The 18,941-nt window shown below is 41.5% G+C and overlaps 3 protein-coding genes across 4 annotated transcripts in view; 1 reads left to right on the top strand and 2 right to left on the bottom strand.

Annotated features, from left to right (window-relative positions):
• The first annotated feature begins 378 nt into the window (after nucleotides 1-378).
• On the top strand, nucleotides 379-2,849 carry c4h1orf158 (chromosome 4 C1orf158 homolog). Its single transcript, XM_034870195.1, has 4 exons — nucleotides 379-566; nucleotides 1,200-1,310; nucleotides 1,676-1,850; nucleotides 2,550-2,849. Exons 1-4 carry the CDS (start codon nucleotides 456-458, stop codon nucleotides 2,843-2,845), a joined length of 693 nt encoding a protein of 230 aa, XP_034726086.1. The 5' UTR covers nucleotides 379-455; the 3' UTR covers nucleotides 2,846-2,849.
• A 938-nt stretch (nucleotides 2,850-3,787) lies between these two features.
• klhdc7a (kelch domain containing 7A) lies at nucleotides 3,788-8,176 on the bottom strand. Its single transcript, XM_034870370.1, has one exon. It carries the CDS (start codon nucleotides 6,847-6,849, stop codon nucleotides 4,597-4,599), a length of 2,253 nt encoding a protein of 750 aa, XP_034726261.1. The 5' UTR covers nucleotides 6,850-8,176; the 3' UTR covers nucleotides 3,788-4,596.
• A 2,172-nt stretch (nucleotides 8,177-10,348) lies between these two features.
• igsf21a (immunoglobin superfamily, member 21a) overlaps nucleotides 10,349-18,941 on the bottom strand; it is a 217,678-nt gene continuing 209,085 nt past the window's right edge. For both annotated transcript variants that reach the window (XM_034868272.1, XM_034868273.1), the window contains exons 9-10: nucleotides 17,545-17,583; nucleotides 10,349-11,643 (exon numbers count right to left, since the gene is read on the bottom strand). In XM_034868272.1, coding sequence (XP_034724163.1) covers nucleotides 11,567-11,643; nucleotides 17,545-17,583 — 116 coding nt within the window. In that variant the 3' untranslated portion in view covers nucleotides 10,349-11,566. The remainder of the gene's footprint in view (nucleotides 11,644-17,544; nucleotides 17,584-18,941) is intronic.

The raw sequence follows: 18,941 nt of genomic DNA, 5'->3' as shown, positions 1-18,941 counted from the left end.
CATGCCTCGAGTCACAGACTTTTCTTATTCATTAAAATGTTAACAGAAGACAAAAAAAAATAAAAATCCACACAAATCAATAAACCAAACCTGTGTGTGGCAAGAAATGAAAAAGTAGCCCTAGGACACAAAGTAAATAGTTTCTGGCAACATTTTAACAATATTGCGTAGGCTGCTGAAAGGTAAATGTCATGCCCTCGTCTTAGGAAATGCATCTCTTTTTTAACTCAGATGTAAGACATCTCTGGTTTGCTTCCAAGAGACTTTGCTGGCCTCCCCTTTCAGTGTTTGCTGTATCCATAGCAACAGAGCTCTTCTCTTCTATTTCCCCTTCACTGCCTTTTGCAGTTATGGAGCAAGGTGAATGCACCTACATGCTATATTTTTGACTATAGCTCACCATGTTCTTTTAACAGGACTTACCCTTAACAGGTATGTTTGACACCAGGTAAAACATGAACCAAACTGGGACCATGCAGGATAAATGGGCCCAAACCGGATGGAGGATAGAGCAGAAGTACACAAACAAAGTGCTGTTGGGCAACTGGGCTGAAGAAAGACTTCAGGTAATAATAATGTATTCTTAGTCCCACAAGGGGAATTTACAATTTAAACTCTGTTGTTATTACACACATTGCACCCAGGACTGAATTACACACACATGGTCAGTACATTTACATGTATATATATACATACACATATACAGTACCTGTACAAGTAGGCCTTTTGTCTGCCCATTGCCTATTTAACTTTCGTGCCAGTGTCAAACTACAATGTTCGGAAATAAGCATGTACACCTTCAATTGAATGAGATCACAGACTATCCCTGTCTTTTCTTACTGCAGATACAAAACATACTGTCACACCAGTGGCTGGCAGCCTGCCAAGGGATTTTGTAGCACCTCAGTTGGTAGTCAAATCTATAGCAAAGTGATTAGGCAGCCTCAGTTCAGCTACCTCAGCACAGCCTCCTGGTGGGAGAGGCTCGAGCTGGAGACTAATTGCATCGACGGGAGATTTGGTCACGGGCTGCTGGTTCACGATCTGAGAGGAGAAATGACTTGAGAAACCCTGTACAACAGTGCGGATCGATAGTGAAGTGTGAGCTTTGCTGATCATTGCGCTGGGCTCATGTCCTTTTATTGCCCCCCCTCCTCCTCACTCTTCATTGCAATGTCTGTTTACTCTATTTGAGCCAGTTCGCTCGGGAGCCACAGACAGCCAACAGCACCAACCGTGTAGACTACCGGCCCCACTGGGACTTCAAGCCAGACGTCGCTGAGAGACGATCGGCCCTGCTGAGAGCTGAGGTCAGCTTTTTAACTGCTCCTTCATTTCAAGGCATTAACACCAATTGAATGCCCGTCACAACCCTGAGGCAGGGATTTCTTCTCCAGATTGTGGCCACTTCTGCATATTATTGACAACCAAGATAAAGGCCTGTGATAAAACTCGCAAGTGAAAGCAGGTTTCTGGTCAGACTCAGCAGTCATGAAAATTGTGTAAAATCATCAGTCCTACAGGCAGTTAAAGGCTAGTTAGAGCAATTTGCCGCTGTCAAATGCTGAGCCTCTTGAAGATTATTGTAAAAGAATAGGTCATGCCCTCTATATCTTAATCCAGTGAGGGTCAATGCATACAGGCTACGTCGAGACTACTGTGTATTTTCTTCCAGGGGCTTCCATCCAAGCTGCTATTTGCCCACAGTGGCCAGCCATCCTCTAATTACTTGGTCACGCACTATGAAGAGAGCTACCAGTGTAAACATACCAATGATTTGCCCACTTTGCTGCCCGGGCATCCAGACAGCTTGACATGGCAGCATGAGAGGGCTGACTGGCCAATTTCTGGTAAGACAAGTTATAAAGTGTCATGGCACCAATGCGTGAAGGTACAGATTATACAGGGGAAAATACATATTCTAATACTTGTGTTGTCCTCCCAGGTCCAAAACATTAACACTTAATTCGTTCTTACATTTGAAAGTTTCTATGCAGTAATTATTCTTTTTGATTTCACTAACTCCACCTTACTACCACTAGTTTTACACTACTTTTTGGAATCCATGGTCAATAATCCTCATTTGTGTAGAATTATACCTAATATTTGAGCTATTAAAGCAGAATAAATTATGAATTATTTTGACTAATAGTTAAGATCAGAGGAACGTATGTTGAGTGATGTGTTACTTGAAACCATTTCAATTTACACCCAAAATTTAATGAAAGCGATTAATTGTATTTGCAAAGAGCGTTGCATGGAATCCTTTTTTGTGTTAATTTGGTTGAAAAGAATGTCATATTTCTGTTATAGACGTTATTAAAAGGGCTAAAATTTGACCCGAAGACAACAACAGGAGAGAACAGCACCACGGCAGAGCACAAATACTTTGCCACATTACATTTTGCACGGACCAAAGACATCAGCAGTTCATGAACAATTAACTCCGGATGGCCCCAGATGCCTTTTATTTTTCCAAATCAGTCACCAGTGTAATTAATGGCTGCAGTAACGCGACACTTAACTTTCTCTTCTGTGTTCCTTTACAGCCCTTCCAACCAACGCTGGCCCGCTGCGGTCCACAAAGCACCGTTTGGAAAAGCAGCAGTCACACCTCCCGTCACTGACTGTGTACAGGTCAACGTACCAAAAGCACCCACTTAGTGCCTTCTGCCAGAGCCGCTTTGCCAGGGCTTCGCGCATGCTGTCCAGCCACCTCCATGCAGCCAATTACAACAATAAGGACCTGGATCTGAGGCGGCGCTCGCTCCTACAAATCCCAGATTATTGTTTGAGTCAACCTCAAAAATCACAAACGGCTGTGAGACAACACTATGGCTCTTGAGATGCATGCAGTTTATTCATTTTGTGCTACTGCTGTGTGTTGGTTGCTCTTTTGTCTCAGTCAGCTGCATGAAAAAAAAAAAATTGAACAAAGCAAACAATTTGGTAAAAGTAAATTAAACATGATTCTCATTTTAGCGCTGTGAAGATGACTGTATGTTTACTGTGTGTTGTGTGTGTGTGTGTGTGTATAAGAAGGTTGGGGTTATGAATTATGTCCAACCTTCCAGAGGATAATTACATGCAAATTTGCCTTCTCTCTGCACACTCAAAACTCAGAATTGGCTGTTAGTGTTACCCTAGATTCACTCTGGAAAATAAATTTAAAAAATGAAACGAGTGTTGATGTCAGAGCTGAGGCCATGAGTCATCCCAGGCAACATCTGATGGGACGTGTCTAACTTCCATTCCATTAGGTGTTTTGTTACAGGGGATCAAAGTGTTTAATTAGGAAGAATCAGAGATGCTTATGTTTGATGGCCAACCATCTGCATCTTCCTCCCTTTCCCCGCCTGTCTGCTGCCTTCCAGTGCAGCTGAAGCCCTCACCCACTGTTCAGCTAGTTAGCCGCTCCACTGTGCTGCTGATGCCTGCGTGTCACATGGCGCCTCTGTGTTGTGGGAAGTCAAGAGCTTAACATGGCAGCACGGTTGTGTTTGCCTTGAGAGCCACATGGTGGTGCTATAGCAGCACGTCGCTCTCTTAACCTGTCAGGGTGTCTTTGAAGTCCTCAGCATTACAGAGAAAGATGTGATTGTAAATGACAGACAATGCATTTGCTTTTTGTATCATTCATTTTCATTCTAAATGTGTTTCCTCAACACCTAAAATAAAAATGTGTTTTGATTGTTGTCGTGTTATTCTATCAGTGGCCTCACAAATACTGGAATAGATATTTGGCTTAATACCCTTATTCATTAATTGTGGATAAAGATGCAATGCATGACATTCATATGTGTGTTTAATAAAACAATAGATAACAAAAAACACAGAGATTTAGTTGGTACAATGAACAAAGATAAATCAAAGACTCAGTCTCCTTCTGGCAAACCTAAGGAGAGTGACTAAAATTACCAAAATAACAGCAAGTCTGAGGATTGGAAGTGTTTCAAAAGTGGTGACAAAGGCTTTTAGAAGCCCACTTATATTGTATGACAATCCCATTTAAATCTTGTCATATTTAAAGAGCAACTGTATATAATTGCACTGTATCCAGGCCACTGTGTAAGTTATATGTGCGCCCTACACAGTGGAGCACAGTGATAAATTATCACTGTATTGCTCAATCTTGGAAATGTGTTAGAGTTGAATGGGCTCATTTACTCTGAGACTTATTTATGAATTATCTTAAGAGGTTTAGCATCTGGAATGACATAAAACTAACTTAATGGCAGTAAGGAGTGGCAAATGAAAGAAGCAAACAATTTACATGGCAGCACATCCGTAAATCCAAGCAGACATCGGTTTGACTATAAGAGTCTAATATTTTACATCTACTGCCAGAGAGTGAGACATAAGAAACAAACACTTCTTTGTGCAATACCCAATCCAAGAAAATAAAGTAGTTTAAGAAACAGAAACTTTCTGGCTTGGTGGAAAGGTGATCTTAATAACACCTAAACAACATTTGAAGCTGGGTTGAGCATAAACCTGGGCAAAACAAAACCAATTCAGTCAAAAAAACTGGATGTAAAGCATTTTCTTGTGTATCACCACCTAACCATTAATCATTAATGAAAAACGGAATCCGCCTTACACACTGGTCTGCCGAGGCTTCTTATCAGGGAGGGAAAGAACAAAGGGGAAAAGTATGCCCTTCGCCGCAGTGAGAACACTCAAATTCTCATTTATGAAACCAGGAGAGATCCCATCAGCCTCGAACCTCATGGTGAACTGGCGGTTGACGCAATAGATTGTGTTGTCAGTTGTGACACACTGGAAGGCGGGGCACCGCTGAAGCCTTTTGGAACTGCACTCGTACCACATTCGAGCCACTGTATGGTAGCGGTACACACTGACACCCAGCAGGGGGTTCACATCAAACCGATACAAAAATCTCCCCACAGCTACCATATCAACAGTTCTGTCTTTGCTTCCCACTAACAGACTTGGCTTCCAGGTGTTGGTTTTGGGGCTGTAGCGCAGTAACATATATCTAAGAGTTCCCCCAGAAACAAAAAGCTCTCCGCTGCACACTGTGACGTGATGTGCCACAGCAAATGTTTCATTAGGCAGTGGAGCCACAAAAGTCCATCTGTCCAATCGTGGGTCGTAGCGCTCCACTGAGGAGAGGCACTCCCCTCCAATGGCGTAGATGTAGCCCTCCAGAGCAGCCAATTTGCAGCGAGGCCTGGCTTCGTTCATAGGACTGATCTCCTTCCAAATTGATGTCAGAGGATTGAAGCAAAACACTCGCTTTGAGGGTGTCATTTCTCTGGCTGTGCCCTGGCAGCCCAGTGCCACAAATAAGTAGTTATCCATTGTGCACATGGCACAAGCTTTAGAGATGACCTCCTGTGGGATCAGGCAGAGTGTGTGCCAGGCGTCTTTGTGGTCGTCATAACAGTACACTGCACTCGAGGTCCTCCTTTGCTCTGTCTCTGCTGTCTTCCCTCCGGTGTTCCTCGCCCAGTCTTGAGGGTCCATATCTGCCACCATGACAAAGCGTCTTCCTTTCATTCTCTGCTTCTGAATCTGCTCGCGCTCACCAGCCATTAGCCGCCCATAAAGATTGGGGTCCCTGAGCACCTGGAGGTAGTTGTCTGACATGACACCCAGGGCTGCTTGCTGCACAGAGGTCTGGCCATGTTTCTTGGCCAGACAGAGTGTCTCCAAACAGTTACCCAGATCAAGATTACTTTTTAAGCTTTCCAAATCTGTGCCGTCGAGAGTTTTTGCTGGAAGGTGTAAAAATGCTGCTGCTGTCTCTAGCTCTGCCCCCTCCTTCACATTGAGGCCGTTGCTGTCTGTAGAGTGACGGATCATAGGGTGAACGGAGATGGACTCATTGCTGCTTTGGGCCAAAGAGTGAGTCATTGGAGTCGAGACTCTTGTGTTTAGAAGGGGGATGGGAAGCTCTGACTGCTCTGCTGCAGACAGATAGCTTTCCTTGCGTAGGAGTACAGGCCTTGCAGGGTGCCTCAGTTTGAGGCTTCCAAGTGAGGACGGATCCTGAACAGTGCTTTGAGGAAAAAACAGATCACGCATGATGATGGGGCTCAAAGAGGACGGAGAGTCTGCAAGGCTGCTGTCATGACTTCCAAGCTCCACCGGCTGATACTCAGAGTTCCTCTCGTACTGACCCGGCACAGAGTTTGAATCTGTAATAGAATGAGAGGAAGACTCAACATAGTAATCATATATCTTTCCACGCACAATCTGCTCTCCTGAGCCCTCGAGCACTATGTTGGCATCTTCCACTTTGATTTCTGCCTTGGAGAGGAAGCTAGAGTAGGCCCCCTGGTGCTCCAAGTCCTGCCTTAACTCCCTGCCCACACCCATGCTGCCCTCCAGCTTCTGCAAAAAGCAAGGGGAGCGGCGCCCCGTTGCACTGGCCATCCCACTCTCAGCTCGATGAGGAAGGTTCAAAGCAGATTCACATGAAATATTACTGGTGGAAACCTCTGCCTGCTGCTGATGAGTGAGTGTATGTCCTTTTATGCTGATATCCATGCTAAATGCACCCTCACTTTTTTCAGCTCGGCATAGACATTCAGCTGGCGTTTCCTTGGTGCTGTCATCAGTAGCTGAGGGTCCGGGTTGCTTGCCCCCTTTCTTGCTGTCATGTGTTGGTGGGCTTTGACATCGCAGCGTCATCTTGCAGTTTTGACAGGTTGCATTTTCTGGCTCTTTGTTGTCTTTGGCGCAGAACTGGATTTTCTTTGCATCCCTGGAGCTGTAGAACCTGTAGGCCCATGAAACCAGCAGCACGGCAGCCACAGAGAGACTCAGTTTCAACACCAGCTGCATGTCGAACTGGACTCCCAAAAGATTAGCAATGGGCATAGCTGTGGCAGTGACGGTGGGGACGATTGGTTGACTGATCCTATTGAATGCTATTGCCAATGCGTCTCAGTTGACGGTAGCATGTTGTCTGGTTTTCATTGTGAAAGAGCTGCTGTGATCTGATGACTGTGCCTCTTTGCCCAAAGGATCACGTGTAAAATGATACGTCTGAAGGTACTATTTGCATCCCTGGCTCTGTAGAGGCGGGGCACTTATTCATGCTGGTCACCTGTGGCAAGTTAGATTCAATAACCATACACAGACTATGTAAATCCCTCATAGATCAATATTTGGTTATGCAATTTGCTGATTCACCCAAGCTTTACACATAACTCTTCTCACATATCTCTTTGTTTTTGCTATGTTGTTATGTTGCACATTTTGCTTTTTGTTAAAACAGGAGTGGTTCAGGTCATTCTTTACTATGCCAATTTGTGAAAATGTCTGTTAAAATATCATAGATCACGCTCCTTAACTTGCTCAAACAAACGACTGGAGCTGCAGGAGGTACACATGGTTTAAATAAGGGGTGGGGAGTTATGATAGGTGACATTTATCAAGTACTTAATAACCAGGATACATCTGTTTGCACAGCCATGCCACAGATCAAAGGTTCTTTTTGGTGCCAGTGCAGATGCTAAAATGACTCCCTCTAAAGATAAGCTGAAGATTGCAGTTGGAAAACAAAATGGCAGTCACTTGGAATTATAAGCACAGCACTGTAAATAATACAGATAACAGATGGAAAGAGTGTCCACAGAGAAACCTGACAGTGTCATTCATTTCCATGCACTACACTGAACATACATCTCTGTCATGTCTCTCAGTCGGAGCTGTCAGACTGTCATTTGTGTTGCCGATATAACACAGTTAAGCGAGTCTGCAGTCAGCAACAGTGCCGTGTTGTTGTTTTTAAGCAGCACTCTGTGGAGCGTTTTGAAGGTGCATCACATGGGGAGGCATAGACAGGGTGTGTCAGATGTCCAAGCTGACACGGGTGCCGTTTGGTCATCCGATAGCCAAAACTGCAGACGACATAAAGGAAACCCGATTCATGGTTGACTACTGAATAATTCACAGACGGGCCAAAGAGGCTTCTTCTTATCCTCACCATTGCTCCCAGCTCAGGTGAACTAGAACCACGCTGAGAAAAAAACAACAGGAAAGTCAGCCATGTGCATTGTAGTGTGGCAATTCCCCTCTTCTTGCCTGTGCCATCCATGATTGGTTTGCAACATGTGACTGAACAAGAACAGAAGGCCCAAAAGACCTTTTTTCAGCAGGTGTTTCCTGTTTTCTCTTATAGCTATGGAGATCAATAAAGGCGGGGTGGGGTAGTCAAGAATAAAGCTTATAATTTTGTGATAGATCAACAATTTTTAAGTAACTAAAACATTTATAAGAACCTGAGGTGGCTCAAACTTTATCCATATATATATCCACATAACCCTAACCCTAAATGAATAAATAACAACAGCATTGACCGATAATGGAACAAATTTCATGTGAATAAAAGGTGCACGCAAAAGCGTGCTCTTAACTTTCACATGGATGTCCCTATAATTCAGGAAAATTACGACTGAAGGGAACAATCAAATGCTACATATACATGGCTGAAACTGGGAGTCTTTCTTTCTGGGTAACAGAACATGTAAGTATTTAAACGGATCACATTTATTGTTGGTCCAGGAGAGCTTTGAACTAATTTTGATGTCGGTGCATCTGACGGTGCCAGACCCCCCCGGCCTCTTTGACGGCCCCTTTGACGGCCACGTCCGGCCCGTGTATTTGAAACACAAGAAAATATATATGTATATTTTGTAAATGCGGACATTTGTAAAACACACATATGCACGTAAACACGGTGTATCATGATGTACTTTTCTATTGGCAGGATGATTACATAAAAGACAATTCGCACATTCTCTAACAGACGTTAAGAAGAAATAGTAATGGAGATGTTTTTCTCCCTTGAATGCCAAGTGAATGAAAAAATAATAATGCTACACAGTGGGTGGATAAGGATGTGTGAACTTTGCTTTCCTCACTGGAATACTGCAAGGCGCATTTGACTTTTAATACTGTTTGTGCTATGCAGCTCTCATCTCTAGAAGGAATATGGATTGTACTTTGTCAAGGTGAGCCAATATCCCAAACGGGTCGGTCTTTCTATTCGACTAAGCTTTAACATTTTTACCTCTCACCTGGTTCAAACCCTTAATCCCTTACTACACTTTGCGTCCTTAAAATGGCTTAAATTGCAATTATTGTGAAGTCCAAAAAATGCAGGATTAGTCTGCATTAATGCGCTGTGTGTGAGAGAGTAAAAACTGTAAATTGTTAACAATGTCAGAATATTCTTCAAAAGTCATGTTGGACCCTCTGTTGTAATTTGACTAGAATTATTTTACAAGAAGGTTCCCATGCCCTACCGAAAGCCTTACCCATTGTACTGAATTTGGTTGCAGGTCCACCAGAGTTCCACAGGGGGGTGATCGCAGGCGAGTGCAAAACGAATGGGAGTCTGAAGCTGGACGGCTAAATTTGTCTCTTCCGCCTGATTGTCGATAAGAAATCTCAGATTTGATTGAAGTTTGTGCAAATTCAACATGGATTACAGGTTGAAAGTTGAATAAACGAGTACTTGTGTCCTTTTGAGTTCTTACAGGTTGAGTCGTTTATGCTCATAACATGCTAGCATTCTGCTAATGACTGCTGATCGGTCAGTGAAGGACCGATTACAACCAGAGATCCCACTTGATGACATCCAAAGCAGAGCCTGAATGTCAGACTGAATATTTTAGCGTTGTCTCTAAACCTCTTTCTAGCACGTGTATCGACAGAGGGAGCCTAACCTGTCAGCTATGTTGTCGATGCCTCGAGAGAACAAAGGAGAACTCGGAGCTCGCCGTAAAGCAGTCTCTCCGGCCGTTTGATGTGTATGACATCATTGAGATTTTAAAAAGCTTTTTAGAACAGCAAGCGATGAAAATAAAATAATCCCACACCATCACATACCCTTCACCACACTTAGAGATAGGCATGGGGAACTTTCCATAAGATCACCTCTCAATGCAAATCAAACCAGCTATTAAGCTAACTGAAAGAACACCATGCCTATCTTTAGGTATGGTGAAGAGTATGTGATGATACGGGGTTATTTTAATTCCAAAGGCCAGGGGAACTTTATCAGGATGCATAGTATCCTGGATCTATGAAATAACTGGGCTTTAAAATTAAGAAGTTCTGCTTCTATGGGAATTTAACATAGGGGGGTGTATACTTATGCTCCCTGTATTTTAAGGAAGACTTTTTTTAACAATGCATTAAGGCAGTAAGATCCATTTCCAAAAGAGTTTTTTTTTTATTCCTCTTTTTAATCAACTTTAGCATAGTAAACTCATTCTAGCCACTGGATGCAGAAGTGAGCAATATTAGATACTCTATATTACCTTCCCATCTAATACCAGCACATTGTAACAAGTAAAGTCAAGGCTTGTAAGTGTTATTATCTCTCCATTTTAATACAGGTGAAAGGAAACAAATGCAACAACCCTGTTTACACACGCTGCCTCAAGTGAGCACCTCCCTGGAATGGCGGCTAAAATGATCCTACTAGTGGATGTCTGGGTAAGAGTTACGTATTGTACACAATGCAAGATAATATGTCACAAGTGAATAACTGGATTACAGGCCAGTGACAATGAGTTGCAGTGCCGTCAATTGCAACACACCAAAAAGGAGAAATAATCTTCAAATGTCACATGCACCACAACCCCAAAACAGCAGACATATGTTGATTTTCTTTTTTTTTTACTCTGTCCTTGGAGACCTGCCATTGAGATATAAAAAGCCCAAATGAGAAACAAAAAGGCTGTTAATGTTTTTGTCCTTTCAGCCAAGAATTATCACTGAGAACAGTGTTGAATGAAGTACAAACAAAGGTGGAGAAGTGTAAGCTCCAACTATATCAGCAACCATCCCTCGCCATAACCCATATAACCTCTTTAATTATTGTCAATATTTACACTGATGTACACAAAATACACTCAAAAAGGAGATTTGTTTTTCTTCTAGTTTCTCAATGCGTTTAAATCCACTTGTACATTCCGAGCCATCAGGAAAAAAAGCAATACTTGTATAGTAATAAAAAAAGAATGTTCTCTTGAAGCATCTGTGTTTGTTCCTCCGTAGTTTATCAGCGTGTCTTCAGGTGCATCCCAGGACATTAACAGATTGGACTGGTTCGTATGATGGCGCATCCTAAGCCAGTTCCACTTTTCAACTTTCTGTCAACACCAATGACATTTTGACTTAACAAAAGAAAATCCAAATGCCTCTTTTGTTTTTCCATTTCAAATCAACTGGTTTTATTGATCAACAGGCAGACGTGGGACAAGAAACAAAAACAAAAAAAAGTGTAACTGGGCAGGGCTATATAGGAGTTGGTTATTATGTTCATCACGCTGTTCTTTTGATATCATTATCTTGGTTAATATTTTATTACAAAACACAGTGGAGCGCCATCCTGTGATGGCACTGTTTCCTGATCGACTGACGCATGGATGGCCTGTTGATGACTGGAAAAGGCTTGCAGGGTTTGTGGAAAATGTGTGTGAGAGTGTGTGTGTGTGTGTGTGTGTGTGTGTTTGCATGTGTGGAAGTTTGTCTAAGAAGGGCAAGTATGTGTGTGTGTGAGTGTGTTGCATGAGAGGTTTCACGTCAGTTCCACTGTCACTGTGAGGACAAGTGCCATCCACGTCAGTCCGAGAACGTCAACGCGGGAGGCTCCATCTACAAACACCAAAGAAACAGTCAATAAAACACTCAATCTTCTACTCATCAATCAGAAAAGTCATATTTCTTCAACAGCGTTTTAATAGATTAAAGTTATAGTGCGTAGTTTCTGTCGCCACCATGAGCGTCAACGCATCAAATCAACGAGTCAAAATAATGGACGCTTCGGAAGAGGTTGTTATGTTGTAATTTTTATGTCCTCTTCCTTTCCAAAGCGGAAAGTGAAAGGCGTCGGACCACACCATTGTTGGGAACATAGCCAAACTGAGAAATCCAGAGAGAATTGTGTAGAGCTGATAGTCTCGACCCTCACGTTGTCCTTGGGTCGAATTGACCAGTTTTCCACTACTTTCTACTACTCAATTGTAATTACCCCAAACGCTTTTTGGCAATCACAAATCTCTTTTTTCATTAATTTTGGGGTGTCCTATTCAATTTTATAGCATTCAAAAAAACTAATTGAAGTGGTTTTGTAATAGAATTGAGTAAAAGTTGATAAAAACCAGTCTGTGATTATCCATCAACATACATTCCTTTCATTTTAGTCTAAATAATTCCTAATTTCTGCTTTTCTAACTCAAACATTAGTTATAATTTCCCATAAATGAGGTTTATTGACCATAAATTCCAAAAATAACTGTGAAACTGAAGGTAATAAGTTAGTGTTACGCAGTGTTAAATGTCCAAAAAGTGACAAACATTCAAAAAAAAGCATCAAAAGTCTTGAAAGAAGGGACAAAAACGTAAGAAAATGTTAAAAACATAAAATAAATAATCAACAAAGTGTTGATTTTCAATTCTGATGGGAAGACAACACAAGTGTTAATCAGCTTTGTATCCACTCATTTGGCAATGGCTTGAATGTAATAGGTGTTCATTGATGTAAAATAGTTGCACACTATAGCTTTAATTCTCAATTTATATGACACCTAAAGCCTGTATAAATGAAATGAACGTTATTGAAGTAACCTGGAAGGTTTTATTTTATTAATAATTTCAACACATTTGTTTACTCCTGGATAAGCTGTATGGTATTTTAGTAAAACCAGTGCTTAAATTGGGCAGATAAGACATAGTTGATACATATTAATACATTTGAAAGTTATTTATAAAAAAGTGTATGCCATTAATAGACAACCTAGAGTCCTCTCTCTTAAATTCTCAGAAGCCGTCAATGTGATTGATCTTAACTTGTCACCGTCACTTTAAGTCATATTTGTTTCTTGGACTAGAGTTGTGGTGACTTGATGACAGTGAAACTCTGAGAAGAGAGTTGTACCAACCCGTCTTTGCATAAAATACATTTATTATTGGAAAATAATCTCCATGTTGTTCTTTGAAGTACACACTAATGACATACGGTCATACATAATCTGGACTGTGGTCATAACATCTACATCTTATTCCCTGTTACATATGCTCTTATTCTTATTCAGTCAGTCAGATTATAGGTTATTATGTCTATATTGTATAGTCATAGTTAATATTTAATCATGATCTACTGCAATGTTCAATCCCTGCACTGTTCACTTTTGCACATATCATACAGTTTAATATATCATTACATACAGTCTCACCCTATCATGGTTGTTGCATTTCTGTGAGTGATTTTTATTTTTATTCTTATGTATGTGTGATATATGTGTGTCTACGTGTTTGTTGTGTTATGGATGTGTTGCTACTGGATGTCTGAAATTTCCTACGGGATAAACAAAGTATCTATCTATCTATCAATCTCAATTTTAATTATGTAGCCCAATGTCACAACAGCCTTAAGGAACTTTCAAACTGTTAAGAAGACCCTCTATGCTCTAATCCTCTTTCAGATAAGGACAAAGGCTGAGTGCAGGGCTACCATCCCAAAATAATCCCACATGGCCTTTTTTGCAGTTTAGACTAACACAAAGATATTTTTTCTCTCCCCATATTTGAGAATTCCTTAGATAAAAATGTTGCTATTAGAAGTGGAATCCCTATTTTTTCTTCTTCTTTAGACTTGTAGTTCTAAGGCCCACAGCAGGGGATACTAGATTATAGAGACTAGATCAGCAGCTCCATCAGCAGCTCTTTGCTGTTATTGTTTTCTGTAGCTACCCGTGGGCATGCTACAGAGAGGACAGTGGAACTGGAGCTGCTGTGGGAGGAAAGTTGTGTCTGCCTCTGGGTGTGGCTTTGTTGACATTTTTATTTATTCAGATTGTGCCAACATTGTGGCTACACCAACGATCCCAACCACCTGACCACATGGGGTTGTGGCTAGAATCACCTTAGACAATATTTCATCATCCAGACTCACGAGACATGAGCTTTAACTCGCCCCTTACTTTTGATCACGGACATTTTGTATCCCACAGTTATTTATGCTATGGATAAATAAGAGTGTATAAGTATGAATACAAGTACAAAAGTATACATACACTTATAAAAGTATAAATACAAAAGCATAAAAAAGAGTAAAGCATTTAACGCTTTAAAGCCTACAACAGTTTTGTATTGGTCCGTTACATTCAAGCCATTGCCGAATGAGTTGCTACAAAGATAATTAAGACTATCAGCTCCACACAACTCTCTCTGGATTTCTCAGTAAGACTATGTTCAGAAGAATGTGGCGTCTGGCAACGTTCATGCACAGAAACTCCAGTGAAGATAATTACCTCTCCTGAAGAGTCTATCATGTTAATTTAATCCCCCGTGTCCTCCTTGGATACAATTAACTGTGTGGCGCAATTATGGAAGGCTTGTGTTATGTGGATGCTACAACAGTGCAGTTGTCATTACATAGAATTACTCATGTAAGCGAAAGAAACTACGCACTATAGCTTTAATTATAATTCTTTTCATTTATTTATTTAAGTATGACCCTGCATTGTCTCCATACATTAGGCTTTGTGAGTCTGGAGGATAAACATCCAGAAACAACTTAACCATATGTTTGTCAGGATTGCTACTACTACTTGTACTAACTCAACTTCTTCCCTTTACCGGAGTCTTGTACTCTCTCGCCCCTCTCCTCCTATTGCTTACTGCAGGTGTTTCTGGCTCTGGAGCTGTGGAGTCTCTCTCTCTCTCTCTTTCTCTGTCTCTGTCTGTCTCTTTCTCTCACCCCCAACCGGTTGAGGCAGATGCCCCCCCACCCTGAGCCATGGTTCTGCTCGAGGTTTCTGCCTCTTAAAGGACATTGCCTCTGTCGCCTATTGCCTGCTCTTGGTGGGAACTGTTGGGTTTCTGTAAATAACATCACAGAGTACGGTCTAGACCTGCTCTTTTATGAAAAGCTCAAAAAGATACCTGTTGTGATTTGGCGCTATATAAATAAAATTGAACTGAATTGACTGACTCCCTAATAAGTAAAATACTACAGAAAGTTCCATTCTGACATTTCAACACAGCATTTCCACTCAAATCATACAAAATGAGACAATATCAACTGGATCTTCTCAATAAGTACTTCATCTCATTCTGTAATGGGCTCATCCAACCATAAGATCATCATCTGAGGTCCCCTTCCAATCCACAATCATAGATGCAAGTCGCCCAGCCATCTGTTTGCCTTCAGTTTTTGGCTCAGAACTTGGTGCATTTTCTGCCAACCTGAATCTGAACTGGGACTGATTTCAGAGGCAACGTGCTCTTTTTTAATAAAGGATTACTCTACCTCAGTTGTGCTGGACTGCAAATGCCAGCTGAAAAACAACACTTTCTTTTTTGCATATGACGAAGTGAATTAGAGTCAAGTTCGCCGCTTTTACGAACCTACTTGATATGTATGACTGCGGCTACAACACATCTGTTTACACTCCTACCAGTCTGGTTCCTGTCTCTGATCTGACCTCTCATCTAAAAGAGGATCTGAATTACAATTCTGCATGGCGCTATGGAAAATGACAGATGTAGCATGCCTGCCAAAAAAATTAAAATGCAGATTACTTGGTCATGGCTTTTATGTTATTGTCATTTTTGAGTCAATGAATACCAAGATCATCAGCTGAGGCTTTGTTACGTGTAATGCATTTCTCTCTGATTGTGGAACCGCCTCTCAGCCGATATGATGCATTGGCTTGAATGACGCGACAACCCCAAACTGTTGATACTTCCACCAGCCCAGGCTGACAAGTTCAGTTCTAGGCGGCAGAAAACTTGGCAGATGTTTGTCCTCAATTTCACACGTCTGGAATTCATTTCATTGCCATACAGTGCGGCTTGACAAGTTGTCGGGGAGAGTGGGATTCTGACAAAGATGAATGAATATAACACCTCATGGGAAGCATGGCTTCCTCGTCTGTTCATTGACTGACAGCGGTGGTCCTTTGCAGGAGTTGGGTATTCAGCCATTAAGCGATCAGACACTTGTGTGGTGACCTCTTGGGGCCATGTTGTACACCAATTTGACTTGCATGCAAGGCATGTCTGCGCGTCCGTGCTGACCTGATTCTGTCCTTGCTGTGACACACCTTCCTCTGCATTTGCATATACAGATTTGCATCCCTAAGATATGAATGGCAGAGACGGGGGAAGATGGCAAAAAGAGAGAGAGAGAGAGACAGAGAGAGAGAGAGAGAGAGAGGAAAACAAAGAGCAAAAGGAAGCGAGACAGGGAGACGAAGGGAGAAGGGGGGAGGACGAGAGACACATGATGTCATCTCGTCTGACTATGGCGTTCGGCTTAAAGACAGGCCCCCTTGCCATCTGCTTTGGGAAGCTGTTCACACTCAATGCCACAAACATGGGCATCACACATACACATACACATACGCAAGGGACTATACACTATGAAATTACAATTTTTTTTTATAGCTCAAAAACTATTACAGTACAGGTGTTTTACTGATTCTTGCATAATGGCACAGAAGTTACAATCTACATTTAGTTCACATCCCTGATGTTTTTTACAGAATAACAGCCAGGATTATTTCACTAATCAATTATAATGCATACCTATGTGGACTGAGTTATCCCATTATCCCATTTATCAAGTCTTGTTAATACAAAACAATCTACATGAGCTGTTAAAAAGTATATTCCTGTATCTTAACTATTAATATTGTTATTACTACACTTTGATTACTGTCTTTGTGACTCCAATATTTGGCCCTTTAGCCTGAATTGGATCTTTTTTTACACTACAGAATAAACTGCACTGACCATACGGCCTTTGTGCCTGCATCAAAATTGAGAGAATTGTGAGATTGTGATCTATGCTGAAGAAGAAAAGTAGGAAATATAAGTATGATTGAAGAGAGAGAGATAAAATGAGTGATGGAAAGAGAGGAAATAAGGGTGGTGAAAAAGCAAGCAGAAATAGATGAAACGGGAAGAGACATTGGCAAAGGGAGACAGAAAGTGAGCAGGAACGAGAGGAGAGAAAAGCAGAGATATGGAAGTAGAAAGAGGGAGGGAGTGGCAGAAAAACGGGTGAGATGGAAAGGTTGTTGTCACAGCCCTGCGGCTTCTCCTGACAATCCCTCATCTTTACATATGATAATCTCAGGAACCACAAATGAGCCACCACCGCACATATGAAACACCAATAATCTCACTCTCAGCCAAAAGTGACAGGCTCGGTTAGTCATTGGAAGAGGCTTGCTGCCTGCTGCTACTGAACATCGCCGAAGATTAATCCTGACTCAATCACTCTCGCGCAGTCTATCAGAGAAAATGCATTCGGGACAGAATGAGAAACATCCACCTGTCAATACTTTGAATGTTGAAACCACAGCCTGCCAAAGAATTTGCTTCTCCAATCACAGTGAAACAAAAGACTGCAGTGTCACATTTTGTTCCCATATTACATACAGCATCTGTGAAAAATGTGACAGTCAAGCGATACAGCAGGGATCATGAGATGTATAATGAATCACACACTGAAAGCCATCATTTTCTGTGGGCTGGAATACTTACTGTTCTGATTCTGTGTGTTTTTCATCATGCTTGGATTTTCTGTTGGAAAGAAGAAAAGAAGAAAAAAATGTAGCCGTGAGACAGAGTTCCTCAGTGAATGAAGGGGGGGAATTTATCAGAGGATAAAGAGCATGAGAGGGAGAAGACAGAACAAGAAAGAAAAAAAAATTGTCATCTCTGACAGAGGTTGTGGCTTTCTAATGAAGCTGAACTCCTGAAACACATTTTAAAATGGCACCTCCCCAGTGAGGAAAACACGGCCAGCTAATGGAAGTGGGAACACAGAGCGCTGCACCAGAACAACCAGGACACTTATAGCAGCAGTGAGACTACAACTGTGGCCAGACAGTCTGGGAAAGATGTTTGGAGAAATTGACTGCACCTTTAATAAGCAGCTCCAACATCTACCCTGCCTACTACATTCTGACAGTATATTTTCAAAGTTCTCAGAGGGATAACGTAATTGCAAAGGAAGAAGCGCTTAGAAGGGCTTACAGAAAATAAGCAAGACGCCTACACTGTAAATAATGGCTATGAAATCTAGAGTTATTTACTTTAGATTTCACAGTAACATTTTGATTTTTACAGTAGAATGCTGTAAAGTTTACGTTAAAACCTTATTGACATGACAAAATTACAATAGTCTAAGTATTACAGTTAAAATCACAGTAGAATAACTGTAAAATAAATCACAATACAGCCGCTATAGTACTGTAAATAGTAAAGTAAACCACTGTATTTTAAATTTTTTTTAATGTTATGTTGTGTTTTAATTGTTTTGTATTTTACAATGAATACACAAAATAATGTGAATGGAAGTACGGTTCCTTCACTGTAAAAAGAATTCGCAGTAACTTGCTGGCCAATTGTTGCCAGTAAGATACTGTAAATGTTTGTTATATTTGTTACGGTGTAAATCCACTTTTGTGAGCAACTTTCTGACTTTACACATGAGCAGGTGGAAGCTACATATAATACAGCACACTAGTGTGAAACTATTCCGGTCTCAGTGCAACCACATTAACATAGAAACTCCTCTGAGAAGCACAGAGAAATTAGTGTGTGCACTCTGCATATGCATAGTGGTGTTTGCTTGCCCCTGCAAATTTGCATAAGCACACATATCTGTGTTTCTGCATGTGTGTGCAATTTGGTTGTCTGCCTGTGTGTGTGTGTGTGTCACTGCCCGGCCCCCAGTGCTGACTCACTTTGCAGTAATCTCAGAGGGTATTATAACTGAGGGTGGCTAAAGATGTACATCATCAAGACGTAAGTGTTGCCTGTCAGTGGAGAGTCTCTATACCACGCCGTCATTATAGTCTATTATTCCTGATGATTTATATTGAACACTTTGCCAAGCGAGCAGAGCCCCCAAATACTTCTATCTCTTTGCCCCC

The sequence above is a fragment of the Etheostoma cragini genome, chromosome 4 (assembly GCF_013103735.1).
Source record: "Etheostoma cragini isolate CJK2018 chromosome 4, CSU_Ecrag_1.0, whole genome shotgun sequence".
NCBI classification, from domain to species: Eukaryota; Metazoa; Chordata; class Actinopteri; order Perciformes; family Percidae; genus Etheostoma; species Etheostoma cragini.
The sequence above is the reverse complement of the archived record's forward strand: the minus strand, read 5'-3'. Positions and strand labels throughout refer to the sequence as shown.

What these genes read in the sequence shown, in the direction of transcription:
- klhdc7a (XM_034870370.1), bottom strand. Translation starts at nt 6,849, where the DNA reads ATGCCCATTGCTAATCTTTTGGGAGTCCAGTTCGACATGCAGCTGGTG.
- c4h1orf158 (XM_034870195.1), top strand. Translation starts at nt 456, where the DNA reads ATGAACCAAACTGGGACCATGCAGGATAAATGGGCCCAAACCGGATGG. An exon ending in GGGCTGAAGAAAGACTTCAG is followed by an intron (nt 567 to 1,199) that starts GTAATAATAATG and finishes TATTTGAGCCAG; the next exon opens with TTCGCTCGGGAGCCACAGAC. An exon ending in GGCTGACTGGCCAATTTCTG is followed by an intron (nt 1,851 to 2,549) that starts GTAAGACAAGTT and finishes GTTCCTTTACAG; the next exon opens with CCCTTCCAACCAACGCTGGC.